General features: G+C 46.0%; 2 protein-coding genes across 3 annotated transcripts in view; one reads left to right on the plus strand and one right to left on the minus strand.

The window, feature by feature from the left end:
* Positions 1-14719, plus strand: part of LOC102456426 (uncharacterized) — a 63214-nt gene that overhangs the window by 18192 nt on the left and 30303 nt on the right. The gene's annotated exons all lie outside the window — the stretch shown is intronic.
* LOC102456995 (somatomedin-B and thrombospondin type-1 domain-containing protein-like) overlaps positions 2959-14719 on the minus strand; it is a 30363-nt gene continuing 18602 nt past the window's right edge. Inside the window, exons 2-5 of one of the 2 annotated variants that reach the window (XM_075898243.2) lie at positions 13166-13348; positions 9669-9759; positions 7366-7524; positions 2959-6398 (exon numbers count right to left, since the gene is read on the minus strand). In XM_075898243.2, coding sequence (XP_075754358.2) covers positions 6293-6398; positions 7366-7524; positions 9669-9759; positions 13166-13348 — 539 coding nt within the window. In that variant the 3' untranslated portion in view covers positions 2959-6292. Of the gene's footprint in view, positions 6399-7365; positions 7525-9668; positions 9760-13165; positions 13352-14719 lie in introns of both variants that reach the window. The other variant, XM_075898242.2, reaches the window with a different exon arrangement.

Raw genomic sequence — 14719 nt, forward strand, 5'->3', positions numbered from 1 at the left:
GTATTGGAGCCAGTTATGTGAGAATGGTCCTGAGGTCTGGACTGTCCCCTCCCCCGTTCAGCACTGCTAATCCCAGCAATCCCTGCTGTCAGGGCTGATCAGGCTCTGAGTCAAAGACAGTCAGGTCAGCCTGTGACAAGCCTGAGACAAGGCCATGGTGAAGGTTAAGCTAGGTCAAAGGATAGGGCTGACATAGCCCTTTCTCCCATGGACCGTTTCAAGGCAACAAAGCATAGCGCTGAGCTGGCCAAAGCAGGTGGACTCCACATACCAGCTGAATGGCACATAGAGCGCAGCTGGCAGGATGCTTTGTGCGGCCATGACACAGTGACCCTTTGGGCCAGGTGGTTTTCTTACTGCACATGCCTGTCGTTCAGTGGTACTCAAACTTCTTGGCCCACAGCTGATCCTGCTCAATGAAAACCTGTCCACAGACCACCAGCCAACCACCCATGATGACAAAAGAGGTGCAGAGAGGGGGTAAGGGTGCAGAGTCCAGCCAGGAGGCAGGGTGCAGGAGTGGGCTAAGGGTGGAGGTCTGAGTGGGAAGGAGAGTGCAGGAGCAGGATAGAGAGCCTGAGAGGTGGAGAGGGATTAGGAACATGGTACAGGCATAGGGTATCAAGGGAGTTAGGATATGTGAGGGGAAGGGATGCAGGGTCTAGGCATGAGGGAAATGGCGAGGTACTTACCTGGCTTCAGGCCTCCTGCTGTTCCCAGGCACCATCCCCTTTGCTCCCATTGGTCATGATTCTGACCAATGGGAGCAGCAGGGAAAACCTCCAGGTAAAAAGTTTCCTGCACTCCCTTTCCCCAGCCAGGGAAAGGGGGAGCAGCTGCATGTGAAGCCACTTCCTTCCCCAGCAAGCCAAATCCAGTCTGCAAGACTCCCCCTTCCCCCTCCCCAGGGGAAGTCGACACTGGTGCTCCCATAATGTGGGTGGGCACAGGCTCTCTGCTGCAGGGCAGAGCAAGCCCCGAGCCTGCAGCCTGCTTGCAAGATGGTTCAAGAACCCCTGCTGTAATTGAGGCGGTAGCATGTCAGATCTGGGATAGCATGGAACATTGTGGCTGTGTCTTGTCTTTTTCCTAAATGCAGCACCTTCCAAAGACAGATTAGAAAGGGGCACCTCATGGAGGAGCAGTCACACCATACTCCTCATAGAGGTTATTCACTGTAACAGAGCAGCTGGCCTGGAGAAACTGGCAAAAGATTCTCTGAGCCAGGGATAGCTTATAGCCTCATGGCAGTGCTGCTTGGCTTGGTTGTTGACTGTTGTAAGGGTCCAGAGGGCTGGACTCCAGGCTCAGCTACATGAACATCATGTCCTCCCTCCCAGAGGAAGCTCTAGAGAGGCACAGCCTTCTACACTCTGCATGCCCAGGAACACATCACCGTGGTCACATTAGGATTGGCTGGACCCCAGTATGGAAGAAAGAGTGATTCAGGTAACAGAGAATATGACTCAAAGAGCTGTAAAGGATCTGGACAATAATTGGTTCCACATGCTTTGATCGTACTGGAGGGTAAATCCATTTTGGGATGAAGTAATTCATGAATTAAATGTGTTTTCGAAACTGGAAGCCCCTAAAGATTCATTTTGTGACACCAGATTTTCAAGAACTTGCCAGTCTGAACGGACCATATAAAAATGCTCTTTTGAGAGCAAAAGCTGTTGCGAAAAGGATGCTGCCACTACATAATGGAGCTTGACTGTCACAGATGGGTGTCAAGGCCAAGCAAACTGACCAATTTAGAAACACATTTGTGATAAGCCAGAGGAGTTGTTTATCCTTTCTACATACGTAATGCTGCCACCATTGCAATATTAACACCCCGCTCAGGGGGTCACACCTAGGGTCACCAGCTCTCCCAGACCAGACATAACACATGCCATCACCTCCAGTGGTCCAATCCGGGAGAACCAGCAACCTAGTCACAGCTAGAGGACCAGAGTCCCCAGGCCAGTGGTGGGACCCCAAGTGGCAGCAGAGCCCCCAGGGTCAGTGGCCTGGATCCCAGGGATAGCAAGCTGCAGAGCCTGTGGGCACAGCAGGCCTCCAGGGGGTAGCAAAGCTGGAAGAAGATCCACTCAGAGGCTAGAACCTGGGGCTGGCAGAGCCAGCAGTGGGACTGGCCCCTGGGTGCAGGGAAGCCAGCTACAAAACCTGGAGGGTGCTATCGCACCCCCTGCATCCCTATTTGCCACACCTAAGAGCAAAGGTGTAACACACAGCTATATTTATGTTAAAGCATTCGTGCTGTTAGTATATAACATTCTCATCCCTTACCCTTTAAAGAGAAATTATGTACAAGTGCATGTGTGTGTGTGTGTGGGGGGGGGGGGTTAATAAATGTTGCATTTAAGGGTGGATGGGGGAGTTACAGTAATGCAATTATAAAGTAAGTGTGTGATGTAACTTATACCTTATCTCATCTCCATTCCCTTTTAAATCATAATCTCAGAAAGCAACATCAGAGCAATATAATGGATTATCAAAAGGCACTGCTTTCACATGGTGATCTTAGGGTTACAAGTATTCAAATTAGATTAATCAGAACTTTAGGGGAATTCAGTTTAATTCAGGCCAAAAACATCAAAAGAGGCAGTTTGTTGGACTAGGCAGGTCTATGCTCTGCTCTGGCAGCAGGAGACTATGGAATTAATTATGTTACAGATTGGTTGGACTACTTATGTTTTAGAGATAAGTCAGGAACCAGCTAAATTACTAGTTAGGTGGCCTGCTAAGAAAACCACATAATGGAATAGTTGAGTCATGGGAGTAAATTGGCATAACATCCAACATTAATCAGAATTCAAATGCAATATTTTTCTAATTTAAAGCCCTCTAGGATCTGAGTCATCTTTGGTCACATGATCCATTTTTATCCTAGGAAGAAGAGTGATTATAATGGCCAAGAATATTAATCTCATGAAATGTGTCTAACCATGAACCTTAGGTTTCCTACCATGTTTATTCAAAATAACTTAAGTAAATGTTATTGTGCTACAGCAAATTATGGCATATGATATGGCTGTCTATACATGAAGTAATAAGAATTAGAACAATTACTACAGTATTAAAAACTGAAAGAAGCCATTCCTGTTTTCACCCCACATACTCTTTGTTTCACTCCAGAAATGGGCTCATTTCAGAAGAGATGAGAGCAACAGTCTGGGTAGGTTTAGACTGCGAGGATCTATCAGAAGAGGCCTAGACTGGGCCAAATTTTGGAAAAAAAACCCTCTTTCAACAGCCCCCTTCTTCCTCACGGAACGAAGAATACAGGGGCTTCTGAAAGAGCGCATTTGGTCTTCCCCCACAAAAAAGCGAACACATACCCCGGATGCAGTGGAGCACCCCTGCAGTCTAGTTGTACTCTGTGAATCCCAAATACCAATTATCTGGTGCATACAGAAATGGCAACAAGCTCTTGTGCTAAATGGTGGAATTTAGAGCAACAAATATAAGGAGTCTGTTGGTCAGTGCTTAAAAAAAATATTCTTGGAAGAGATTGTTCATAAGCAGAAGATTGGATCATAATCATTCCTTTTTGCCTGAACATCTATAGCTTGGGATGTCAGAGGAGTAAGTGATTTAGGAGCCCAACACCCACAAAAGTCAACAGGAGACTAGTGTCTAATTCCCCTAAGATGCTTTTAAAAATCTCTGTCTAAAAATAACATGTGTCAGGATGGTGGGGGTCGGGCGGGGGAGGGAGAAGAAACTTGATAGTTGGACCATATAACTAAACTTCTCTTAAGGACGTGACACACATAGAGGCAAGAGCCCACTGTTTGGTTGGAAGCCTGTACTTATGTGCTGACTAGGTTGGGTTGTTTTGTTTTTCCTGAGATTTGAACCTGACTTCATGAGAACAGATCTGACCAGCAGATACAACCATGTTAAAAAAGGAGAGCATGGCCCATGACTTGGACACACACGTTCTGGTGGAGGAAGTGACAGGAGCCATCAACTCAAACGGAGCAGTAGATACTGAAGAGATAACCCCAGTGGACAGACAAAGGGAACACTGTTGTCAGAGAATGGTCTCTCATACATAAACAGCAAGGCAAAGCCAAGGCACACGCTGGTAAAGCAGGAACCGCTCACTGATACTCAGTAATGGTCCATTGCAATAGAGCTATTTCTGTTACAATAAAAGACTAATGGAGAGTTGGTCATTTTCTCTGGTGGGAATGGATGCTGTGACAGGACAGCAAAGAAGTATACAGAGGGTTTGTTCTAGAACTCCCTGAAGTCAATGGAAACTTTGATGGGTGCAGGCTGGGCCCTATAGAGTCAAACCTGGAATATTAATAAGAGTTAAGGGTGCTCAGCATCACACAGAATCAGGCCCTTACTGTGTTCTTCAGCCAAGCCAAAAGCAACATATCTATAAAGCCAGAGATTACAAAAGGCTGGCTGTGGTTCTATGGATAAACTAAGGTGCAGCTAACAATTTGCTTTATTCATGAATTCTCTTTGACTAATGGTCAGTCATCCAGCTTTGGATTGTCTGGCCTCTTCCCATCTGGGAGATGTTTTATTTTTCAATTATGTAATTTGCAAAAAGTCAAAAAGCCTGGGAGACTTAAGGTCTTTAGGAAGGAGTCAGCAGAGCATGATCTGAGGAATAAAGGTGCTATGTGAGGACCCTGTGGAGGAGCCACATCCAGAAGAGGCCCAAGGAAGCGTGGCGGGGAAGGGGGAAAGTCACCTGTGATCTGATCCGGGCGAGTAATCCCAGGGTTCTGTCATCAAAAATAGCCTAGATTGCCTTGGCTGAAAAAACAGAGTTCTCATGTATTTATTTCAAAGTCCCCAGAGACTGGGACATGATCCACAGTCAACATAACCAGTTAGCCATTTTCCACTTGCTTTTCAAGTCCTCAGATTTGCAGAAGGCAGCTCCAAAGGCTTCAGAAAACTCAGGACCAAAGTGCACTTAGCTCTAACACTATTCAGTAAATACAAAGCTTGAAGGTCCAGAGATGTGTCCCATTTCTCAGCGGACAGTAACTCACAAGCAGAGGTTACAGCTGTTATATTATTGGGAGACAGATCATACATATTTAGATACATCTCTCATATTAAAGCATTACAATGACAAGTGGAAAAACACCCTTTTATGCTATTTTCTGAACTTTTCCCAAGAAAGAAGTAGGGACGTTAAATATCAGTTAATTGAATAGTCGAGTAACCTGGTGAATTCTTATCGGTTAGTCGCCTATTCTATAGTCCCCGGGGGCAGGACTAGCAGCAGTGTGGGGTGCCAGGAGGGAGCTAGTCTGAGGGGAGCACGTTTAAAAAGCAACTTAGTTTAAAAAGTCGAATTAAGCTACGCACCTTCAGCTACATCAACTGCATAGCTTAAGTCGAAATAGCTTAATTCGGCTTTTGGCACTGTCTACACAGCAGGAAGTTGAAGGAAGAATACTCTTCCTTCGACTTCTCTTACTCCTCATGAAATGAGGGTTACAGGAGTCAGAATAAGAAGTCCTCCAGTTCGACATTATTTTGAAATAAAGGCTTGTTGTGTAGACGCACACTATGTTATTTCAGAATAATGTCAGTTATTCCAAAATAACGCTGCTGTGTAGACATACCCCAGGAAATTAAGGAACACGTAGTACATCACCTTCTTTGAATCACCCAAGTATCAAGTGAAAAGCACTAATAATCTTTAAAAGCTCATTAGCCAAGAAGAAAAGTAGCATTTTAAAAAACTCTGGCTAATCCTAAACATGCTTATTTCATTCACACATTCCTCTGAAAAAAGCAACTGAACAACTTGGTTTTTTGGAACCAGTTCCAGAGCTAACTACAACACCATTCCGTGTCATCCCAAGTAACTATGACATCACTTCCTCGCTCAGATTTGGCCTCATTCCAATGTTCTTCCATGGTTAACCTTGGTGCTGAAGTTCTAGCAAAGTGTCTTCTCTTTATGTTTGCACAATAATCTTTAAAAAGAGGGCTAATGCAATTTTCTTCTTTTGTTAATAAACACTGCAAAGTAATGTTAAAAAAAAAAAAGAGTGGTCTTCTATTCTAGTCGCAGTGCTGGAGGTAGGTAGCAAGGTTTCAGAGGTATGAAGTTAAAAAGAATGAAGACATTCTTGTGCTTTGAAAGGATACATAGTTATGTGGCCAAAAATGTAATTTCATAGGAAGTGTAAGAGTCTAATGAAAGTGATAAGAGGTAAAAAGTGTAGCAAGAACTTCAGAGAAGGTTCATCCTTCACGATGGCCAGAAAAAGTTGTGTCATCTTAGTCTGACAGAGGACTACACAAAGATAAATGACAGTGGAGGACACACACAGTTCTCTTGCAGAGACTCCTGGATCCATGAGCCCTGGCACCCAGCGATCGCGGTAGCAGTCCAGAATGTCCTGAAATTGGAAGCACAGCCAATGGGCAGGACTGGGTTAATCTCCCATTTCTCAGAATCTACCACAGTTCCACGAGCAAGGGTGGCCCATGAGTCGAGCCAGTACTACTAACCCCAGCTGTTCAAAAGCAGTTCATGACCCAGACCTCCCTCCTCCCCCCGCAAGAGTCACTGGCTTAAAAATAGTAAGATTGTAAAAATTAATAAGTTAGGGTTCTTTTCATTTGCCTTCTGGTTTCTGAACACATTTAAGAGTCACATTTTAGAGCTTTTCTCTGCAAAAATGAAGATCAGAATAGCAGCTTATTTTTCTTAATGAAAGCTGAACGTCACACATGACTGCAAGAGCTGGTGTTTTGAGGAAGCTGCCAGATAGCACAAGACTCATGATAAAAGTCAGAAGAACTGGCAACACTGTCTCCCACAATGCAACATGAACCAGAACAGCCGCTGGGGTTCCAGCTACTGAAACCTTCAGATGTTGCGTGAAATAAACAGGCTCCAGAGGGTACAACCTGTGTGGAGCGATCCCTGGCAGGGGAGGGCTGTCTCAGTTCTCTGCAGTGAAGGGAGATCAAAAAAGGAGAAAGTCTTTGAAGGCTTCCCTATGCCCTGAGACACAGCTCAGGCTGTATAGTCCCCACTGAGAGAGGCATACTGTGTCATCCCCTGCTTCAAATACCCCATTGGCCCCTGGTTGCTTTCCAGATCCAGCTTAGCTTCTTGTCCTAGCCTTCCAGGCTCTGCTACCTTTACCCTATCTCCAGGGGTCCCTCCCCTCCCTCTCCACCTTTCTACTCTCTCCCTCTGAAGATGGGGTTTTGGATTCTGGCACCAGGCTTGAGGGTTTCCCAGCTGGATGGAGAATGGGGCAGGCGAGAAACCAAATAAGGACAAAAATCTCTCCTTGGCATTGACAGTCCTTTGGCCTGAGCAACAGCCCTAATCATTGCTCCTCAGCCACTCACCTGGTTTGTTCTAGCCCATCCCCCTCGCATCTTTCCGTGCTGCCCACAGCATCTCGACGGCACTCCACACAGACCTGCCTTTCTTTCTGCAGCTGGCTGCTCCACAAGTGCAGGCGGCAGGCAGCTCCCACCTGCTTCAGGCGGAAATAGACGCAGTAGCTGGAAAGGGAGAGGGGAGACTTAGTCTGGATGCCAGCACTCCCCTCTGCAATAGGTTTCTGCCCCAGAAGGGCAGGGGTGGCCAGTGGAAGAAGAGAGGTTTGCATTTGTGGGGGAAATGTTCTGTTTGCTTAGGCTATGTCTATACTGCACCTGTTTTGCGCAAGAAATATGCAAATGAGGCTAAGCATGGAATATTGCTGTGCCTCATTTGCATAATTAATTAGCACCTTCCCCCTTGCTTTATGCACAAGAGGCTTTTGCGCAAAACTCCCTCTTGCACAAGAGCCATTCTTCTGCTTTTTATTTTTGCAACTAGGGGTGGGGAGGAGTGTTGCAGCCTGCTCTGTGCTGCCAAGTCAACGGCATGCATGTTCCTTAACTGCAACCAGGCATGGTCCAGATCCAGCCTCCAGCCAAGGAGATTGACTGGAGAATTACTTGCCAATGTCATCATTGCTCCATTAGCTAATCCAGAGGTTACCAGGTTCAGGGCTGGTGTAGGCAGCAGGTAGGAAAGCCTCAGGAAGCCAGAGGACCTGCCTCAACAGCTTACAAGTCAATGCCATGCCAAAGCCCGGGGCAGTTAATTAAAGAGCGGCAATGCAGCAAAGGGGAAAATGGGAAACACTAGACTTGACCCTGACTAATCAGATTACATCACTGCAGACCTCCACTGCCTCTCTAGTGAGGCAGACCCTTCTGATCAGGTAACACACCGAAATGCGGGGGAGACTCAATTAGGGAGGATATAAAGGGCCAATAGTAGCCCGACACCTTCATGGAAATGAAATGGATGGTGCTCCCAAGGGCTCAGAAGGGAAGAATGAAGGCTATACCTGTTTGCAGGGATCCAGGGAGTAGACAGGTTAGATTAGCTCTCCTAGCTCTACTGCACAGAATCATAGAAATGTAGGACTGGAAGGGACCTTGAGATGTTAGCTAATCCATAGCCCTCTCTGTGGAAACCTAGACTGTTCCTCATAGGTGTTTGTCTAACCTGTTTTTAAGAAATCGCCATTGACAGGGATTCCACAAACTTCAGAAACCTGCTTCAGTAATTCTGTTTTTCCCTAATATCTAACCTAAAGTTTCCTTTACTGTTGATTAAGCCTGTTATTTTGCCCTACCTTCCCTCGATATGAAGAGCTCTGGCCCCTTTATAAAACAGCTTTTACATATTTGAAGACCTATCATTCCCCTCCTCCCCCCTTCACTGTTTTTCTTCAAGACTGAACATTCCCCCAAGTGCTTAACCTTTTATGCTTTATTTCTGTTCTGCTCCAGACTCAGTAGAAACAGGGATGGAGATTTGTGCAACCTCTTTCACCAACATTTCTCACTTGGGTACCTAAAGTTAGGCTTCCACAGCCATCATCTTTACCTACCGATGATGCAGCCTGGTTTTCAGAAACACTGAGGACTTGCCACTCTCCCAGACTGCACTGGAGGCTGTTGGGAGGTCAGAGCCTCTGAAACAGGCCGCTAACTGAACTGTGCAATGCCTCAGTTTAGCAAAGCATTGAAACAGAAAGGACTTTAACACATGCTGAGGTGGACTGGACCCAAACATGAGTCTAGATGCCTCACTTGAGGCACCGAGAGGGAGACCGCAACACCCCTCCCCTCCAAACTGGGCGCATGCGATGCCTCTGAAGACACCCCTTGGCACAGAGTGTCATTCCTTTTAATGGCAGGAGGATTCCCACAGCTCTATTTCACTCCCGGCACCTCAAAGAAAGGTCCCTCATTTAACTCCATCATGTCTGTGGGAGCCCGAACATAGCTCAGCTAATGGCCCCACTGGAATCACAGAAGTCAGATACCTACTAACTAGATCATGCAGTCCCTCTCCCAGAGGACAATACAGGATTGGTGCTTATGGCACATTTAACAGTGCTGGAACAGTGTAATTTTAAATGTGTCTGAGAAGAGCCCAGATACAATTCTGATTTCCCAAGAGTATCTGGGGAGGCTTTCAGGGTCAGTCACTGTCTTATACTTTCCACACCAGACGGTGGCATGTATTCTGCAGGTCTCCTAAGATTCAGGCTGAGCTGAGTTAGAGTGATTCTTTCTGCCACAAGCACTGCTGAGAAGGGACAGCATGCTCCACGAGCCCTTCAACAATGCACACCGCTTACCTTGGCTGCTTTTCCTTCGCCAGCATGTGAGGTCTTCTCCAAGGGTCCTTAAAGTCCCTTTTAAAGGAATCTGGCAAAATCTTAGCCACCGCTGTCAAAAGAACAAAGGATAAAAAAACCCACAACACCCAGCAGAAGGGTTCAGTCACAGAGACCGAGCTAAAAGAGCACAGAAAGTGAATTAGGAGGGGCATGGCCCATGTGTGGACACAGGTTTGGTGACTGATCTCAGGCTCTGGGAAAAGCGTGGGCCCCTGACCAGGGGGGAAAGGAATAACACAAACTGCAAACAGTGATTTTAATGTGACCATGCACGCAAAAGTTCTAGAACTACTGCTGGTCATCCCATTGCTGCAGGACGGTCCCAGCCATCAGAACTGGTCTCCTTTCACCAGAAGCGGCATTCCACAGTGTGCAGGGAAGGATCAAGGGGAATTTGGTGCATGAGGAGTGCCAGGGCCTAGGCGAGGAGGTGCCCCTGTCCATGATGGCTGTCGTCCTCTTACAGTACCATGTGGGCCCTATTAGTGCATAAACTGCCCCATGGGGCACAGCAGAGGGCCCAAGAGCTGGAGTGCTGTGGCATCCACAACCAGAGCACGCGGCATGAGCTGGATGCCCCTCGAGGAGGTAGGCCGTGGAGAAGAGGAGTGTGAGATGAAACAGTAGGGGGGAGTCCCTTTAAGCAGGAGTCTTAGCTAGCCTTAGGAAGCAGCTACAGGAAGTGACTGTAGCTTCCAGGGGCTTTAAATGTGATTCAGGCTCCAATCAGTGTGGATGCTACTTCAATATAATTCTGTGCTATTTAGATGCTGCCTTGTAGTGTGGATGTGCTATTTCAAAAGAGTTATTTTGGGAGTTATTTCAAAATAATTTCCCAGTGTAGATATAGCCTGGGTGACCCTAGGCAAGACACCTGTCTCTCTGCCTCTGTTCCCCATCCCTGACCGCACAGGCCTGCCTCACAGAGGGACTGCAAGGAAAGGCACAGACAAGCCTATGAGGCATTCAGATATGGACCATTAAAGTACACGCAATAAGACATCTTCAGCTTTTTAAAGTGCAGCACAGGAAAATGAGCCACACGGGTTGAGTTTCTCATGGTCTTCTAGAGAATGAAAATAAGGTGAACTGTGTGGATACCAGCAGGTTGTCAGTACCTGTGGACCCCTCTGAGCTACCTAACTACCCAAGCTACAACTGCGGCCAAAGTCAGGGAATCTGGTGATTGCATCATTTCAATGAGAAGTGAAGAAGGGAGCTAAATTAAATGGAGCTGTTTAAAGGGGAGGCGGTGTTCCCTAATGGATAGAGCTCTGTATTGAGAACAGGACTAATCTTCTGGGTGACCATAAACAAGTAATTCCATCACTTTGTGCCTCCATTTTTTCATCTGTAAAATGGGGATAAAGTACTGACCTTATTTGTAAAGCACTTTGAAACCTACTAATACAAAGTGCTATAGAAGAGCTAGATATTATTAATTACTACTAATATTGGGGCTAAAGCATTGTTATTCAGTTAGAAGGAACACAACTAAGGATCTATACCCTACATATTGGAACTACCGTAACCACACTGGAGACCTAATTTGCTGTGTTGTCGTCAAGTGTTGTGACTCATTTGTAATTCCCAGTCCAGGTGAGGCATCCTATCGTTTTTCCAGTTTCATTATAACCCAGTTTCATTATAACCCAGTTTACTATGTGCAATGGGCAGGCAATGTGTGTTTAACCTGCATACTAACGGGGACCATTTTCTGCTCAACTTTAAAACCGATGTCCTCTTACAACTGAGCCTTGTTTATACTTATCTAGAGATCGATCAAAGAATCATAGAATACTAGGACTGGAAGGACCTCGAGAGGTCATTGAGTCCAGTCCCCTGCTCTGATGGCAGGGCCAAATACCGTCTAGACCATCCAAGACAGACATTTATCTAACCTACTCTTAAATATCTCCAGAGATGGGGATTCCACAATCTCCCTGGGCAATTTATTCCAGTATTTGACCACCCTGACAGTTAGGAACTTTTTCCTAACATCCAACCTAAACCTCCCTTGCTGCAGTTTAAGCCCATTGCTTCTTGTTCTATCCCGAGAGGCCAAGATGAACAAGTTTTCTCCCTCCTCCTTATGACACCCTTTTAGATACCTGAAAACTGCTATCATGACCCCTCTCAATCTTCTCTTTTCTAAACTAAACAAACTCAATTCTTTCAGCCTTCCCTCATAGGTCATGTTCTCTAGACCTTTAATCATTCTTGTTGCTCTTCTCTGGACCCTCTCCAATTTCTCCACATCTTTCTTGAAATGCGGTGCCCAGAACCGGACACAATACTCCAACTGAGGCCTAACCAGCGCATAGTAGAGTGGAAGAATGACTTCTCGTGTCTTGCTCACAACACACCTGTTAATGCATCCCAGAATCATGTTTGCTTTTTTTGCAACAACATTACACTGCTGACTCATTCAGCTTGTGGTCCACTATAACCCCTAGATCCCTTTCTGCTGTACTCTTTCCTAGATAGTCGTTTCCCATTCTGTATGTGTGAAACTGATTGTTCCTTCCTAAGTGGAGCACTTGGTATTTGTCTTTATTAAATTTCATCCTGTTTACCTCAGACCGTTTCTCCGATTTGTCCAGATCGTTTTGAATTATCCTCCAGAGCAGTCACCACCCCTCCCAGCTTGGTATCATCTGCAAACTTAAGCGAACTTTCTATGCCAATATATAAATCCTAGATGAAGATATTGAACAGAGCTGGTCCCAAAACAGACCGCTGCGGAGCTCCACTAGTTATACCTTTCCAGCAGAATTGTGAACCATTAATAACTACTCTCTGAGTATGGTTATCCAGCCAGTTATGCATCCAATTTATAGTAGCCCCATCTAAGTTGTGTTTGCCTAGTTTATTGATAAGAATAGCATGCGAGACCGTATCAAATGCCTTACTAAAGTCTAGGTATACCACATCCACCGCTTCTTCCTTGTCCACAAGACTCGTTATCCTATCAAAGAAAGCTATAAGATTGGTTTGACATGATTTATTCTTTACAAATCCATGCTGGCTGGATCATCCAGCATTTGATTTAGCAGATCTAGTAAAGACCAACTAAATCAAATACTGATGGTGTCCCCCAACATCTCTGGCACTCCACTGGGTCGGGAGGAGTAAGGGCAGTTGATGGGGAAAGAGTTTCTCCCATTGACTACAACAGTGGAGCCACCACAGAAATTTGATGTATGATACATCGACCCCAGCAATACTATTCTCATAGCTGAAGTTGCAGATCTTAAAAAACGAATCTCCCCCCCTTGTAAATCTGCCCTTAAACTCTTTGTTGTAATTACAGGGATAGTGCTGGGATTGCGCAGAGCAAAGCAGCTCCTGTTACATCCGAGCTGCGCCGAACCCCACAACTGACACTGGATCATGGGTGTATTCTAACACATGCAGACGATGGCAGAAACATTTCCGTAAATGCTTCACTTTACCTTTAGCTGTGTCACACGCTGGGCTCTCCCCAAAGCACCCTCTCCGTTGCTTGAGGTCTGGACAGGGGGTCCCTCCATTTCTGGGTGGGACTGTGACTTGCCGAGTTCTCTCTTTGTTACCAACTCCACACAGGGAGCTGCACTCACTCCAAGGGCCCCAGGAACCCATCATGCAGTGGATGGCTGCTAGAAGATATGAGAAAAGACGTGGAGAGGGGATGGAGAATGATTGAGAATCAGATGGAGGGAAAGTGAGAGGTATGAAATAGGTACAGATTGAACACAGAAGAGAATGAGTCACAGATGAGGAGAACACGAGAGAGCAGAATGAAGGAGTGGGTGAAAGAGGAACAAAAAGGGAGAAAAAAAACCCAAGAGGAATCAGTAGGACTGTAAAAGCCTACACTGATCACGTCCCTTCCCCTGTCTAACAGAAAGTAAGAGCTTCCTAGCAGCGCACTCAATTGTCAACTCATTTCTGAGTCAGTAGCGTACAGAGAGGCAGCAATAAAACCCCGAGGATTTAGAGGAGGCCCCATGAACCAGGAACCCAGTTGATCAATAAGCCTTCTCCACTGCCAAAACAGCCCTTCTTTCTTTCCTTCTGACTTACTGCCTCTCTCCCACTCCCTAGGACTGTTCCCACCACACTCAGCTCTCTGGCCAAAGCGTCCCATCCTGTCGCACATGGTGTGTAACCTTTCCGAGCAGATACCCCTCTCCTTGGAGCTCCCAGCAGCGTGAAATAGAAACTCTGGAAAGGTTTGCCTCTTAGTGGGGCTTGCAAGAAACTTCAATCCCATGGCCTGTCAATAATAGCACTATTCAGCCAGGCGAGCATGTGACCTGTCAGCTGTACCAAGCATGGCAGAGACTGCAGGAGAAGCAGAAATCCTGAGAAGTCACACACAATGCAGCAAGGCCCAGGGGCAGTCATCAGTAAACACAATGCACGCACACATGCCTCCTAAATTCAAATCTACCATGCAATTGGAGGGGACGGGAAGGGCTTAAAAACAAACAAACAAAAAAACCCCACAATGTTACCAGCTCTCATGAGTTTTACCCTTAAGTCTCATATCTGGCGCTTTTCTGAAAGCTCCAGCACCTGGGAGTCCTATGATAGGAGAATAGCAGTTTAAAAAAAAAGTCTACATCTAACCCTCATGGCCACAGAGGAAAAGCTTGAAAACCTGACCCTGGGAGGACATAATGCCAAGGGCACATAAAAAGAACCCAAAAGGTATTATCAAATAAATCTCATTTCGTGGGGGTGCGAAAGGTTGGGATACTCAGGGTTAGGGGCCCTGATTTTAAGAAGAGGTAATAGACCTAACTTAGTTCAGCATTATTTCCATGTTTCTTGTGAATGCAGCTGCATTATACTGGTATAAACTATGGGGGTTGAATCAAGCTCTGCATTTGCAGTTGCATCTAATTCTCTGCAGGCGTAAGTGGGCACAGCACAACGCTCCACTGATTTCTGTTCATTTGTGACCACTTACAAATTCCCTGCTGGTGTCTCCCAATCTGCAGAAACACCAAATTAAGTAA

This window comes from Pelodiscus sinensis, chromosome Z (assembly GCF_052426305.1).
Source record: "Pelodiscus sinensis isolate ZL-2025 chromosome Z, ASM5242630v1, whole genome shotgun sequence".
Taxonomy (NCBI): domain Eukaryota; kingdom Metazoa; phylum Chordata; order Testudines; family Trionychidae; genus Pelodiscus; species Pelodiscus sinensis.